The sequence below is a fragment of the Meles meles genome, chromosome 9 (genome assembly GCF_922984935.1).
Source record: "Meles meles chromosome 9, mMelMel3.1 paternal haplotype, whole genome shotgun sequence".
Taxonomy (NCBI): Eukaryota; Metazoa; Chordata; class Mammalia; order Carnivora; family Mustelidae; genus Meles; species Meles meles.
Window position 1 is genome coordinate 80668911 of NC_060074.1, and position 16859 is coordinate 80685769.

At 37.1% G+C, this 16859-nt stretch overlaps 1 protein-coding gene across 1 annotated transcript in view; it reads left to right on the forward strand.

Annotated features, from left to right (window-relative positions):
• The window catches only part of ZNF804A (zinc finger protein 804A), a 303228-nt gene extending 287397 nt beyond the window's left edge, over positions 1–15831 (forward strand). Inside the window, exons 3-4 of the mRNA XM_046018080.1 lie at positions 8486–8616; positions 11528–15831. Of these exons, the coding sequence (XP_045874036.1) occupies positions 8486–8616; positions 11528–14768 (3372 nt within the window). The 3' untranslated portion in view covers positions 14769–15831. The remainder of the gene's footprint in view (positions 1–8485; positions 8617–11527) is intronic.
• The last annotated feature ends 1028 nt before the right edge of the window (positions 15832–16859 follow it).

A 16859-nucleotide genomic window follows, 5' to 3' on the forward strand; every position in this document is an offset into this window, starting at 1 on the left:
AGAGGTAGAAGGATATAATTGATAAAGGGAAGACAATTTGCAAGGTTTACCACAGACATCACAGCTAGACTACCCACTCTCTGGTAAAAAAAAAACAAAACAAAAAAACAAACAAAAAACAACAACAAAAAACCTGTATTAATCGGGGTTCTCCAGAGAAACAGAACTATGTGTGTATTTATATATGTGGGGAGAGAGAGAGAGAGATATGACAGATAGATAGATAGATAGATAGATAAATGACAAGGAGAGATTTTAAAGAATTCACTCACACAATTGTGGGTGAAATCAAGTCCAAAGTTGGCAGGGCAGACCACCAGCCTGGAACACCAGGAAAGAGCTGCTATTAGTCTCAAGTCCAAAGGCTGTCTGGAGATATTCTTTCATCTCCAAGGACTTCAGTCTTAGCTATTAAAGCCTTCAGCTGATTGAATCAATTATGGAAAGTAATCTGCTTTGCTAGGATTTAATGAATAAATCTGATTACTCATCTGATTTAAATGTTAATCTTATTCAAAAAGTTCTTTCACAGTGACACCAGGACATGTGACCAAATATTTGACTTTGACCAAATAGTTGATCAAATATATGGCCTAGCCAGGTTGACAAATACTGTTAACCATCACAAGTCCACTCCTCACCAACTTCTCACCCATAGGCACACTTTACAGGTAATATGCTTCCTAACATGATTCAGCTAGGCTGTCTACAACAAAAACACATTCAGGCCTCAGAAGAGGATGCAGAGTGGTTGGGTGGGTGGTGTTCACTCTTCTCCTTGATACCCTAGAATTTTAATACTATGATGTAAATTTAGTATTTAAATACTATGGTGTAAATTTGATACATCTTATGTTATATAATAAGAAGATAAAGAGGGAAGAAAATAAAGGGTATATATATTCATAAATGCCCATGACAATTACAGTCTTCACTTCTGTAACTAGTCACATGTTGTTGTTGGTATTTATATCTGCCTTCTTCCACCACCTATTCCCTTTGCCTTCAGCAAGCACATCAGCTGGTTGTGGTTCCTTCTCCTGTGAAGTGACCCAAACTTTCATTCCTAAAGGGATGAGCGGTACCATCCGTATTTGTACACCCTGATTTTTAACCTTGCAGTCTAGTTATGAAAGGAACATCACCATATGTTGGATACTCATTCAGAGCATCCTAGATAATGGTGCTCCAGCCATACAAGGTATTGCCACCTAGAAAGAGCTATGATGGAATCTTCAAAAGGCCATTCCACCATTCTATCAAATAAGCTACTTCAGGATGGTAGGGAACACAGTAAGATCAATGAGTCCTATGAACATAGGCCCATTGTCACTCTATATTTGTGGTGAAGTGAGTTCCTTGATCAAAAACAAGGCTGGGTAGTATACCATAATTGTAAATGAGGCATTTTGTAAGTCCTTGGACTATAGTTTTGGCAGAAACATTGCATGGAGAAATGACAGGTCTATATCTAGAGGAAGAAAAAAACACTGCCATTTTCATGAAGGAAGTTGTCCAAATTTAATCAACCTGCCACCAGGGAACTGGCTGATCACCCCTGGCAGAATGGTACCATATTGAGGGCTCACTGTTTTTAATTTGTTTTGTTTCCACTTTTTATTTCCCTTTTAAAAATGTTTAATTGAAGTTGGCATACAATATCATATTAGTTTCAGGTATACAGTGTAATGATTCAATGTTATAAAATGATCACCATGATTAAGTCTAGTTATCATCTGTCACCATACAAAGTTATTACAGTGTTGTTGACAATATTCCCTATGCTGGACTTAGACTCTCGTGACTAATTATATTTTACAACTGGTAATGTGTACCTCTTAATTTCCTTTACCTATTATCTCACCCACCTCCTCTCTGATAACAACCAGTTTGTTCTCTGTATTTATGAGTGTGTTTCTATTTTGGGTTTTTTCTTTTTGTTGCTGTTCATTCATTTTGGCTCATTACTGAGTTCTGTTCCTGGCAGATAAGGCACTCAGAGGTAGCGATAGACAGTCATCCTTGTTGAGTGGAAGTCCATATTGCTGACCCCATGTATAACCACCATCCATGCCCCCATAGCCACTTTGTTCATGAGCTCATTGGGCAGTGACAGGGGTGGCTGAGGAGACAGGCTGTGTGGTATTCACAGAACAGGTTATCCTTTCTACATTAATGTAAAAATCGTCTTCTACTGAGGTGATCCTTTGTGGAGCATTAACACGGACACAAGTATCTCCAGATTCTTAGACCATTCAGAGGAATCTAGCCACATACCTTTCCCCAGACCTCCTTGTCACTAATTTTTCAATTATGTTCCTCCCAAGTTTCTAACTATCTAGCCAACCCATGGGCCACAGCCCATCGATCAGTATATCTCTTCTGGCCATTTCTCCTCCCAAGAAAAATGAACAACACTGACCCAAAGTTTGTACACTGGGAGAATTTCCTTTCATCACTCTCCTTGAGGGATGTCCCTCAAGCAGTGATGCTGCATTTTCCACTTCGGGTGGTGCCTGCATATAGTGCAGAACTATCTGGAAACTACACCTGACTTTTTTCCTCCTCTATCATTGGTCACTTGCCTAGTGTTGTGGTTCAGGTCATTCTTTTCCCACCCTTTATAAACTTGCAGCTAAGGAATGTCAGTGCTAACACACAGATAAGAACAGTAATCAAAACAAAATAATCTGCAGTTCACTACTCCTTCTACTCTGATTGTGTGAGGAGAGGATAGTCTTTACTCAAATATCACCTTTTCAATGAGGAGACACACCTTCTATGAGGGACACACCCTGAGTTGACCCCCATTTAATCTTTCCTTGAATGTGAATAGAAACCATGATTTGTTTCTAACTGATAAAATGGGGGGAAAAAACCTCCATTAATTAGGTTGCTTTATATAGATTGTGTTATATAAGATTCAATCTCAGGGGTGCCTATGTGGCTCAGTTGTTAAGTATCTGCCTTCAACTCAGGTCATGATCCCAGAGTTCTGGGATTGAGCCCCACGTTGTGCTCCTTGCTCAGTGGGAAGCCTGCTTCTCCCTCTCCCATTTGCCCTGCTTGTGTTCTGTCTCTCACTGTCTCTCTCCCTGTCAAATAAATAAACAAAATCTTAAAAAAACAACAACAACAACAACAAAAAACAACTCAGTCTCAGCAGAATGGAGACTCTTCCTTGATGATGGTGAAGAACTGCCATGTTGTAAGATAGCTTGTGAGTGGGTCATGGGGCAAGAAGCTCCTGGCAGCTCCAGTTGCTGAGAATGGCTCTGGCTGCCAGGTGATAGGAAGCCAGGGCTCTCTGTCCTACCACCACAGGAAATGGATTCTACCAACAACTTCCAGGAGCTTGGGAGATTATTTTTTCTAAGACAAGCCTGCAGATGAGAATGCAGCCTGGCCAACACCTTGATTGAGCAAAGCCTACTGCCCTACAGAAGCCATGAGATAATAAATTTGTGCTATTTTAAGTTATTAAGTTTATGGTCATTGTTAAACAGAAACAGAAAAGTCATCTAATAGAAATTCTTCCCTCATCACTGTGTTGTAAGTTGGTATCTCGCCCCTTGCTGCATGAACTCTGTTTAACTTTGTTTCTTCCACCAAATTTTCACTGTGTCCTGAAGTATATAATTAATTTATATATGTCTTAATATGTCTTTCACAACTCTCATGAACATTTCAAGAAACAAATAGGGTTTTTTTCTTCTGTCACAGATGTATCGACTGTGCTTAACAGCTGAAATGTAATGTACACTCAATTAATACTTGCTGAGAGATAAATGGATATATGCCTCGCAACCAAGTCAGCCCAACCTAAAAGCACAGCTTGAAAACCATAGAGCAGCATAAATATAGGAGATAAATCATAAATGTTTCAGGAAATCCTGATTCCAGTCCTGGTTCTACCATGTGATTCTGGACTAGTCTCTAAAATCTGCTTAGCTTCAGTTTTGCTTTCTCCAAATACAGATCATAATATTTAACATGTTTGTTTATATGTTTATTTTCAGACCCAAGCAAAGTAACATATGCAATACTGCTTAATAAATTTTAAGGAAAATATCAATTCTAGATGAAATATGGGTGGCTAATATGTATGTAAAAATATTCCAGCTTTCCTAGAAAACAAAAGAATTATAGGCAAAACACTAATGATATATTATTTGTTACCTATTAATTAAATTAATTAAGAGTGATGCTATCCAATATTGAATGTGATGTGTACTCTTATATACAATTGGGAGGAGTACAAAATAGTTTAAAGTTAGGAACAGCAGTTTAGAAAAACTCAAAAAGTGCAAATGCGTATATTTTATTCCAACAGCTTTGTTTGTGGGAACCAATCTCTTGGATGTAATTAGACAAGTGTACAAAATATGAGAATATTCATGGAAGTTTGGTTTGCAATTATAAAAGTGTAATTTACTTAAATGTCAAGCACAAAATGGTGAGTTATCTAAATGGTTCTCTCTTCCTCTCTCTCTTTTTCTATCACTTTTTCTCACATTGTTTAAAGTTTTTTTTTTTTTTAATTAACATATAATGTATTATTAGCCCCAGGGGTACACACTTCACAGCACTCACATTGTTTAAAGTTTTGCCAGTCTCTGAAAACACCACCACTAACTTGAGGCCAGAACCATAACTTTCCCACCCATCCAATTCCATGAGTTTCCTGAGACCATATCTGAGGATCAATGACCCGTGTTGTCCTTACAACATTTTGGTTCTTTATAGACGAATAGAAGTAAATCAGCAAAAAGTAGACGAGGCCCTCTGAGATAGTATTACCAAAGGATGTTGATTCTGTTTTCCATTCTCTATTTGTGTATTTCCAAAACATAGATAGAATCATATGCCAGTGTACATTGCAATTTGTTTTATAATGCTGGGGCTAGACCATATCTTCCCACAAATTCTTTTTAACATTCTTCTAATTTTCTAATTCTTACTGTCTGTCATTTCTGTCCTGACATTTATCACTAAGAATTTCTTTTGAGTGACTTTCAATAAATTGTTCGGGGAACTTTTGAAATAGCATTGGTATTTCTGTAAGTCTCACAAGTATTATCTTGTATAGTTCTTTGTGTGAACTTGAACTTAAGTTTTCTTTCCATTTGGCATTCTCAAAAGCATTTACTCAGTTTCTATTATTTACCTTTCAAAATTACTCTACTAGATAGAAAATATGATGTAAGAGTTTATTTTTGCTGTAGAAAAATCCAAGAAAGGTATCAAGGCTGAAAAATTCTAGCCTAAAACTAACCAAACTATTTGGCCTATAAGCCCTGCGGCTAAATAGACCATCAATGTTAGGCAAGCTGGTTTACCTTGATACCACGTAGTCTGTCACCGAGATAAGAGAATTATTTGTCCACAGAAGGAGACTGACATCAGTAGGGACCCTTGAATGTAGCTTGGTGTATCTTGACAACCTCTACAAGACTGAAGCAACATTTACATTCTAAATATACCCAGTTCTCTAAATGCACATCCAGAGTCTGATTCCAGCCACATCAATCACTCACTCATTCACAGTAAACACAATGGTACTGGCATTTGGTAATTGATGGACTCCTCGATCTTTAACTACTATGTCAATAGAAACTGGTTAATTCAAATCATAATGGTTAATCTGAAACAATAAATGGGAAACTCTTGGCATTTCATATACTTGCTTTAGAAAAGCTTGCCTTGGGGTGCCTGGGTGGCTCAGTGGATTAAAGCCTCTGCCTTCGGCTCAGGTCATGATCTCAGGGTCCTGGGATCGAGCCCTGCATCGAGCTCTCTGCTCCGTGGAGAGCCTGCTTCCCCCGCCCCCTTCTCTCTCTACCTGCCTCTCTGCCTACTTGTGATCTCTGTCTGTCAAATAAATAAATAAAATCTTAAAAAAAAAAGCTTGCCTTATGTCAGAAACATTATATTTTTAACTTACTATTATATATACCTATATGTAATAGAAATTAATTTGTATCCTAGAGATTTTAATAAAGATAGCCCAGTCTGACTTTCTTGTTTGTCATCTGCTGTCTCCCAAAGGATCATGTAGGAAATAAACTATCTCAATTTGTTAAAATATTATTATTTAAAAATAAGAGTTAAAAATTCTTTGAACATTCTTACACTGATATTTCAACTTTTTTTTTGCTTTATTTCATTTGACACTTTGATTCTTTAAATATTTATTTTAGAGAATTTAGTTTCTATTTTCTTTCAAATTCTCTGTTAGCGTCCTCCTCCTAGCACCCAAACCCTCTCTTGATTGAATACCTCTTTCTTGAAATGGCAGGTAGTATTTCTCAGTAAAGGTAATACCCTTTAGGCCACTCAATTATGCACATCAAATAAGTCACCAATTCTACTTTTTCTTCCTACTGCAACTGCCTTAGAAAAGGTTCTTAGTGTTTCTTACCTAGACTACTATAGTATCCTACTTATGCATCCCCTTATCTCTAATATTGCTCCATGGCAAAATTTCATGCACATTGATGACAAATGGTTCTTGACAAAATGAAAATCCCATTGTAGCTCTGCATTGTTTAAAATCCTTCAGTGTTTCCTCCAGTCACATTTCATAATGTGATAGACAGGTTTGGTTTGGTTAGATACTGTAATTCATCAATTCTCATCACTTCTACACACACAAACTTCTTTAACCATACTTCTCTCTATCTGTATTATGATTTTTTTTTGGAATATGCATGCTCCTATTTCTACATTTACACAAAATTTCCCTGAACTATTGTCTCACCTCCAACATCCAACCTTTCTTCTTCGTGTTTTTTTATATCCTTGAAGATCCAAATCAAATGTCACTTTTCCCAGGTAACCTTCTTGGGATTTTTTGGGCGCCCCTCTTCTGTCCTTACATTGCACAGTAAAAATACCTCAATTAATGACTGCTGTTATCTCTGCCTATATGTGTTCTTTTATTTCAAAAAAATACATATACACAAACACTCACATACACTTACACACTCACAGACACACGGACACAAACCATATAAAGGTAAGGACATTTTGTTTAATCTTTTTCTTAAACCCCAGCCATTTAACAGCCATTTAACAGAGCTATTGCTCAATAATTATCTTTGAATGAGTCTTGCTATGACTTCAAAGTTTTAGGAAATAGAGGTGACCAAGATTATGAATACCTAAAATTTAGAGTTAAAACTTTTTTGCCCGATTATACTCAAATTCTAGATATTTTTTTTCATGATCAATATTCTATAGTATTTTAAAATAATTATTCTTTATTCTGGAATAATCTTATGTATATGCATATATACATACCTTATATAAATCCCATTAGTTCAAATATTAGAAATTACTTGAAGCTTAAGGTATGGTTCTACATAGGTGAAATTAAGTAGATATAATTCAAGATCACTAGGAGTCTGACCTTATTTCATCATATGACTAACTTGTTTTGAGGCCAGAAATTTCCCAGTTTGGAGGATCTAAATGATTCACATATAAACCAACACGTATTTATTGATCAGGCATTTTATATACCAGGCATTGTTTTAAGCTCCTGGCATACACCAGTGTACATATATAAGGCATTTATTAAGACTTTATTCAATCACTTCATAAACATGTAATTAGTGTATGCTTTATTATCTTAGAGTCCTACTCAAAGACTCTGACATATCACAAATGCATAACACCGTTAAGTCTTCATGAGAAAAATAATAGCACTTTAATTATTTTTAATAACTATACACTCTCTCTGTGGAAAACTATAGTGAAAATATTTGGGACATGGGACCACTTTGGTGTCTCTTAAATCATACCACAAACATGTTTATTTATCAATTCTTTCTCTTTTTCTGGCCAAAATGCTTTCAACCCCCCCCAAAATGAACTCCTTTATTACAAATGAAAAATATGCCCAGTGTAGAAAGAATTTCTAAAAATCACTATCACTTTTCTTTCCAGATCTTGAATTATTTGGGGAATGTGCTGATGTTTGAGGGGAGGGATTGTTTTAAATCACATCAATAGAGTTTATTTGCCTTATTGATTAACACAAAACATTTATTCTTCTTAGAAAATATGAAAAGGGCCAGATACCTTTCTTATATGCAGCACATCAAAATGATGAATTTTATTACATAAAATTGAAACATACGAGCTAATTAAACTTGTTTGAAAATTAGGGGTTTACAAGACTCTAATGCTTCCATGTGAATTGGGCACAGAATCTTGGCAGAAAAATCAGTAAGCAGAGATGAAAGTTTTCAATTTCAATTTAGCTAAGGCTTAGCTATATCCTTAATATAATGTAATAACATTCTTTGGCATTTTCACAAGCCAAAGATACAAAAAATATTTTTACTAGAAGTGAATTGGCACAAACGTATTTTCCTTAGATGAGGTCAAAGATAATGTACTGGAAAATTCCAAGAATAATAATAGTTTTACCATTGCCATAGAGCCAAATACCATTAATCATTTCCATATTTCTTAATAGAGGCTCAAAGAACTGAAACAAAGGGAATTTGCTCGAAATGTAGCATCTAAATCCAGGAAAGATGAAAGAAAACAGGAAAAAGCACTCCAACGCCTGCACAAGCTGGCTGAGCTAAGAAAGGAAACCGTGTGGTGAGTGTGCAACGAAATCTTAAGTTTTCTTAAAGCATAATGACAAAAAAAAAAAAGGACATAAAAATAAAGGGCGCAATTCTATTTATTTCTGTACCCAGAATAAGAGAGTCACATTTTTATGGCTTTCTGTGAGCTGTAGACAGTCATTTGAATTTTATGTAAACAACTGTTTATTGCACATTTCAATAAAAAAATTCCCTATAATTTTACTTTTCAAAAAAATTAATTTCATATTACTCTGATATTTGCATTTAACTGAAAACCATTGCTTTTTTTTTTAAGATTTTTATTTATTTATTTGAGAGAGAGAGATCACAAGTAGGCAGAGAGAGAGTGAACATCCTTTCCATGTTGCTGATCTCAAAGGGAAAGCTGTCAGCTTTTCCCCATTGAGGATGATTTTCGCTGTGGGTTTTTCATAGATTTTACGAAGTTGAGGAATGTTCCCTCTATCCCTATACTTTGAAGGGTTTTAATCAGGAATGGATGCTATATCTTGTCAAATGCTTTTTCTGAGGATTTTTTAAAGAATGTGTTTGGTTTTTTGTTTTTTTGTTTTGTTTTGTTTTGTTTGACAGAGAAATCACAACTAGGCAGAGAGGCAGGCAGAGAGAGAGGAGGAAGCAGGCTCCCTGCAGAGCAGAGAGCCCAATATGGGGCTCGATCCCAGGACTGAGGTCATGACCCGAGCTGAAGGCAGAGGCCTCAACCCACTGAGCCACCCAGGCGCCCCAACCATTCTGTTTCTTACTGGAAATTCAAAATACTTGATTGAAGAAGAGAACAGAGCACCATTTCATGACCTTGTTAAAAAAGGAGTTTTAAGAGGAAAAACTTTTTTAAAATGAAAATTTGGAGACCTTTTATTTGAAAGTATCTTTTACAAAAAAAAATAATAAAGGTTAGGAAGACCTTACAAAATTCAGAGTCAAGTCAAAATTAATTTCACTGTGAATAAACAGTTACAACTGTTAGAAGTTCAAAACCCTGTTACTTTGACCTGCTTCTAACAGTGAACAGTTATAGTGTTACAATTCAGAATTTATAATTCAGGCCAAGAAACTGTTATAAAAAGGAGACAGCTTTTTAGAGTGTTCTCTCCACCTACCCCAAGACAAGTGGTAGGGAATATATTGCCATATCATAACATTCTTTGGGATGTCAAGTTTGGAAAAATCAAAATTTAAATGTATTTTGAATCCTCCTTAAACTTAAAACCAAGGAAACTTAAAACCAAACACAACTGCTATTCAATCATACCAATCATATATTTTTACTCTCTGTGGTAATAAGTGAAAAATTATACAAGTGCAAGTTAATGTTATAGAGAATCATAGGGCCTATGCACTTTGAAGTCCTAAAGTAGCATTCCAATGTAGATGTAAAATTCTAATACACTGAGAAAACTAGAGTTGATAATAAGATATGCACAAGAAGAAGCAAAACTGGGGCCCCCAGGTGGCTCAGTTGGTTAAGCATCTGCCTTCAGCTCAGGTCATGATCCCAGGGTCCTGAGATAGAGCCTTGTGTTGGGGTTCCTGTTCAGTGGGGAGCCTGCTTTTCTTTCTCCCTCTCCCTCTGTTGCTCCCTGCTTGTGCTGTCTTGCTGATGCACGCTCTCTCTCAAATAAATGAATAAAATCGGGGCGCCTGGGTGGCTCAGTGGGTTAAAGCCTCTGCCTTGGGCTCAGGTCATGACCTCAGGGTCCTGGGATCGAGCCCCACGTCCAGCTCTCTACTCCGCAGGGAGCCTGCTTCCTCCTCTCTCTCTGCCTGCCTCTCTGCCTAGTTGTGATTTCTCTCTGTCAAATAAATAAAATATTTAAAAAAATAAATGAATAAATAAAATCTTTAAAAAAAAGGAAAAAAAATAAGCAAAACTTCTTATGTAAATTGCTTTCTTCAATAATAGTACATACTTCATGGTATACACACCCCCCCACACACACACACTTTTCCCATTAATTTGGGGCCTCTAAAGTTGTGCAAAGTAAAAAACAGTATTTTTTCTTAATATCAAATATGGTAGTAAAATAGCCCATTGTGTTAAAGACTAGGTAAAGAAACTATTCAGCTAAAAAAAATTATGGGGCATTTATAACTTTTAAGAAACTGACTATAATAGAATGGAAAATTCTTGCACACCATGATTCTATTCCAGTAAAGATGATATTCAGGTAGCCTCCTGTTTATGTGCCAGACAGTATAGTTCTTTTTATTAAGAACCCACTATTTATGGTGTACTGCAATGACAAATAGAAATTATATCTTAAGTAGTCTTCTGTCCTATACTTACTATATATTATGATATTATTTTTAACTTCAGGGTAATTTTTAAATATTAAGAATAACAAGTCTAAAAAAATTTCTGAAGTTAGTATTATCTCTTAGTTAGTTTTGCGCTGCAACATTTTCCTTGGCCTGGGGTAGACTTCAGTAAATACTGGCTGAATTGAACTATTGAACTGAATTCCCAGCCCTTCTGACATCATAACTTTTTTAAACTTTGTTCATATTCTCCATATAGTATTAATGATATTAAGTATTTGCAAATTTAAATAATTTTATTTTAGCAATTCTACAATACTCCAAAATACCACTGAAGGGGCCATGAGTCTAAAGAATCTTGATCCGGAAGAATGAGTTGAGAGCACAGGAGTGTCCTTGACATTGCTGTTAACAGCTGTGAAAGTAACTTCAACACAGCACGACCAAGTTATCCCAAACAGTAACAATAACTAAATGCGGTTGTAGCACTATGGAAGGGACCTATGCTATATGAAAGTAATTCTCTTACAAAGAACTTAAAATTTGAAAAAGAAATCTTACAATGACACTTCTAGAATATAAATGTTTGAATATTTTTTTGTCAAAAGTGTCCTATCTAAAATACACTTTTCTTTTTGTAGTGCTCCTGGAAGTGGTCCCATGTTCAAGTCAACAACTGTTACTGTGAAAGAAAATTGTAATGAAATTTCCCAAAGAGTTGTTGTGGATGCAGTTAATAACCAGGAGGATTTCAAATATACTTTGATTCATAGTGAAGAGAATACTAAAGATGTTACCACTATTGCTGCAGATCCAGAAAGTGCAAATATTACAGCAAAAAATAACCAACTTGGGGATCAAGCCCAAGGAATCCACAGACACAAAATTGGCTTTTCTTTTGCATTTCCAAAGAAAGCGTCCGTGAAGCTGGAGTCCTCAGCTGCAGCCTTCTCTGAATACAATGATGATGCCTCTGTGGAAAAAGGATTTAGCAGAAAAAGTCGATTTGTCCCTGGTGCTTGTCATCTTCCACTATCTTCACCAACAGATGTGCTTTTGAGTTCTGAGGAGAAAGCTAACTCTTTTCATCCACCAGAAGGAATGTGCATTGACAAAGAAACTGCTCAAACTCAAGAGATGAAAGAAGTTTCTAGTGAAAAAGATACATTTTTATTACCTTCATTTTGCCAATTTCAAATCCCTTTATCTTCTGATGCAGATAATTGCCAAAATTCAGTCCCATTAGCAGATCAAATACCACTGGAAGATGTTATTGTTAATGAAGACATAACTATGAGTGATAACTGTTCTGAATTGTTAGGAAATAAATCCGCAGTTCTTGATTTAGCTAATGATTGCTTATCTTTGCAAGCTACCACAGAAGAAGCTGTTAAGAACAATGATGAGTCTACAGCTGAAGTTGCAAATAAAAATTACGGCCCTGAGATGTTGGCCCCTTCAAATTTTGAAGAGGAAAATATAAGCTTACATAAAAAACCAGATTTATCCAAAAGACCATGTGAGCCCTTTGTACCGGTTCTTAACAAAGATGGATCCACAATCCTTCAGTGGCCATCAGAAATGTTGATTTATACAACTACTCAACCATCAATTTCCTATAGCTGTAATCCTCTCTGTTTTGACTTCAAGGCCACTAAATTAAACAACAATCTAGATAAAAATAAGCTACCCTTAAATGATCTTTCTTTTCAGCAGAAAGGAGAAGACATTTGCAAGAGATCAGTTTCAGAATGCAAGAACACACCTGTTGCAGGACTCATTGATTATGACGTTGGAGGTAGCAGAAATGAAGGCCCCCAAGTCACTCCTCCTTCGGTTGATGATACTCTCTTCAATAATTGTAATTCTGGAAAAAATGAGACTATGGGTCCAAGGAACAGAATTATTTCCTGTAGGATCAGAAAAACAAAAAAACACAACTTTACCAAAAATCAAATGAAACAGGACACACTAGATGAGAAATATAACAAAATAAGGTTGAAAGATACTCATGAACACTGGTTCCATAAAAGTAGAAGGAAGAAAAAAAGAAAAAAATTATGTCAGCATCATCATGGGGAGAAAACCAAAGAATCAGAAATTAGCTTCAAAATGGAACCAGAAAATAGTTATACTGATATAACTAGGAAAAATCTACTGGAAACAATTTCAGAAAAGCACTGTCTAGCTGCAGAGCAATTATTGGACTCACATCAGTTATCTGATAAAAGGCCCAAATCATCATCCATATACTTAAGTGACAATGAAGAAATGTGTAAAGACCAGAACACTGAATATAATAGCAATGATGCTATCAGTTCTAAAAATCACGGTACAAAGAACTCATTTGTTTTAAATGAACAACCCAATCCAACAATGATACATTCTGGGAAACATAATTTAACATACTCCAGAACTTACTGTAGTTGGAAAGCCAAAATGTCCAGCTGCAGTCAGGATCACAGATGCCTAGTTCTTCAAAACGACATGAGCTGCCTGAGTCAGAACCAGGCTGTTAAAAGAGGTTATAATTCTCTCATTAACGAATCAGAAAGATTCCATCGAAAACGCAGACAACATTCCTATTCTTATTCTTCAGATGAAAGCTTAAATCGACAGAATTATTTAACAGAGGAATTTTGGAGACCACCACGGGCTTCTGCTCCCTGTAAGCCTAAAAGGAAGCGGAGGAGAAAAAGAAGCAGATTCCACATCGGAATTGAAGCCTTTGAACTCAGAGAGAACACCGATTATCCCAGGAAAGGCAGTTCTTCCTTATGTCACCAGGATGAGTTAGTAAGCCAAGACCAAAAAGGGGAACGAAAACCACAAGACACTGCGAACCCTGGGAGGAACTCAGACCAAACAGATCAAGGGGAAGACAAGCAAATTTTGCTCCCGGGCAGTCCCCTTCCTCCTGAAGCCAGTGGAGGGGCTGAGCGTTTAGCGATGGAGACCACTTCTGGGTCCTCAGCAGGCACTTCCCACGAACACGCCACATCTGTCCACGAAGCCAGCGCCCCAACGAAAGAAGAAATGGACAATGCCTTGCTGGAACACAAAGAAAGAAGTGAGGATATAAATATTCAGGAGAAGCAAATTCCTTTCAAGGTGCCTCACCCTGAAAGGAACTTGAGACAGCCACAACCGAAACCCCACCTGTGCCATTACGAACTGGCGGAGGCCCTCCCGCAAGGAAAGATGCACGAGGCGCCCGCGGAGTGGCTGCGTTTTAATTCGGGAATCCTTAACACACAACCGCCCTTACCGTTCAAGGAAGCACACGTCAGCGGTCACACGTTTGTAACGACGGAGCAAATCCTGGCTCCCTTAGCTTTACCGGAACAGGCACTACTGATCCCCATAGAAAACCACGAGAAATTCCGAAATCTGCCCTGCGAGGTCTACCAGCACATCCTCCCGCCCAATATGCTGGCCAACAAGGTCAAATTTACGTTTCCTGCAGCGGCCCTCCCACCCCCTAGCACACCTCTGCAGCCTCTGCCTCTGCAGCAGCCCTTCTGTTCTACCTCTGTAACCACGCTCCACCACGCGGTTCTGCAGCAGCACGCGGCCGCCGCCGCAGCCGCCGCCGCCGCCGCGGCCGCGGGGACCTTCAAAGTGCTTCAGCCCCACCCACAGTTTCTGTCCCAAGCTCCGGCTCTCACCAGAACATCCTTACCTCAGATCTCAGTAGGACCGGTCGGACCCCGGCTCTGCCCTGGGAACCAGCCACCCTTTGTTGCTCCTCCTCAGATGCCAATCATTCCAGCTTCGGTTCTTCATCCTAGTCATCTGGCTTTCCCGCCTTTACCCCACGCCCTCTTTCCTTCTCTGCTTTCCCCACACCCTACTGTCATCCCACTACAGCCCCTCTTCTAGTCATCGCCATAGGAGGGAGAGAAAATGTTCGTGTGAAAACGATTGCTGTGTGAGTAAATGCTCATCTACGTGGATAATTAATTTCCTACTTAAATGGTGGAAATAAACTAGCCAAGATACGGCCTCATTGATATGAAATCATTTACTGTAAGTGTAATGATGCAAATAAATTCTTAAGTTTCTGATATATAATATTATTAAGGCACTGAACATAGTTTGCAAACCAATACAATATATGCTGTATATTAAGATGGTGTCTTAAGAGTATGTATAATGTACATAAAATTATTTATAGTACTGCAATTTATGTTGTAAAGTATGCTCCTTGGGTTTTTTTTTAACCTTTGTGTATTCGCACCTATTTCATGTTTAGACAAAGCTGATGGCACTACGTTTTGTACCATGTTCCTTGAAAATGTAAATTCAGTGAAATATATCTCTTGCAATAAATTTTTGTTAAGTATTTAAGTAAATCAAACTTTGTTTTAGTTCGTTTTCCCTGTCCTGGGAATGTATAGTAACAGTAGGTTTTGGATTTACATTGTTTCTTCTGTACATTGGCATCTCTGAGTCTCAGAGGCTCAACAGAATACCTTTGGAGCTCTATCAATACTTAAACTGTAATACTTTCCTTCGGAATAAGTATAACAGGACCATTTGTTTCTCTGTTTGTTCTAATGTTGCTTATACTCAGAGTTTACTATATTTCTTGAACAACTGGCCCTCTAGATAATAAACCATGGAAATTATGTTAAAGTAATGTTAGTGTTGAGGAGGGGATAACTCAAAAATATGCAAGTACCTAGTATTCTTTCAGGAACTGTGCAACAGCACTAGTAGACAAGAAATAGCAAATAAACAATATAAATTCTTACAACATTTTTGTATGTCAAAATTCTCGAATGTATTATGTTTATTTTTAATTGATACAGGAAATATATGTATATAATAATATTGGTATGGATTAAGGAATGGGTTTAATTAATAAATCACTCCCCATACATAACATCTTGGGCAGAATGGTGTAAACACAATCTGTATCTGGATATACTCTTCAACTGAGAATCTGGAAATGGGAAGGAGAGTAAATAAATAGCCCTTCCTTCTGCAAATCTAGAAAGATGTTTGTATTGTATTTCCAAATCACCCAGGAACTGTTAGAAAATTTCCATCACCCATTCAGAGTCTGCTTTATTCTCAATGACCTCTGCCTGATCATTCACTCAAGGGCTTCTACATGTACTAAAGAATAGAGTTATTCAACAGAAAACTAGGAATGTCACACTCTTCCAATCTGGATGCTTTCCAATCTGTATCTACCCCAGTCCATGCCACTTGGTAAGACAAAGTCTTTGTGCCCAGTTGAGGGAGTCCACCTGACCATGTGAAATGATGAAGGATTATGGCAGCCTGGCAATGAATCTCAGCATCAAAGAGGACATGTGAGTTCTTCCAAAGGGAGAGCAACAATTAAGTGATGTTCCACTGAAGAAATGCTATTTCCTATATCTACTGTAGGAATGGGTTATCCTAAATAATACTGAGTATAAATGCATATTCCCATCACAGAATAATCTATATTAACTCTATCTTAAATAGAGAAATAAGGGGGAAAATCTAGGTTGCTTACTTTCTTGATTATTTGCCATAATAATAATTGATTTCAATGTTTTCCTGAAAAATGGTTGTGAGAGACTGCGTATGCCCTTTTTATATTGACAAACGAGGAAACAAATAGTAAGGGAAGCAATTCCATTTCAAATGTTCTGAGAAAACATGTTCCAAAATTGGGAACTAAAATTGGAAAAGAGGAATTTTCCCCAAGCAAAATGTTTAAAACTATCTTTGAAGATAAAATAGATGGGAATATCTACTGGGGAATGCTGACCCAGTTTGTTTTTCATCTGTCATGCCAGGATCATTGCTTCTGCTGTTTAAAATCAAACCAAGTGTTTGATTTTAAAATATGCAGGTTGTCTCTCTTTTGTCATCTTCTATCATCCCAACATGTTCGTCTCTTACCTCCTATTCTTATTCTTTAATTCCTTTTCCCTCTGATCTTTTCCTTCTCAATTTTATTGTAGACATCAT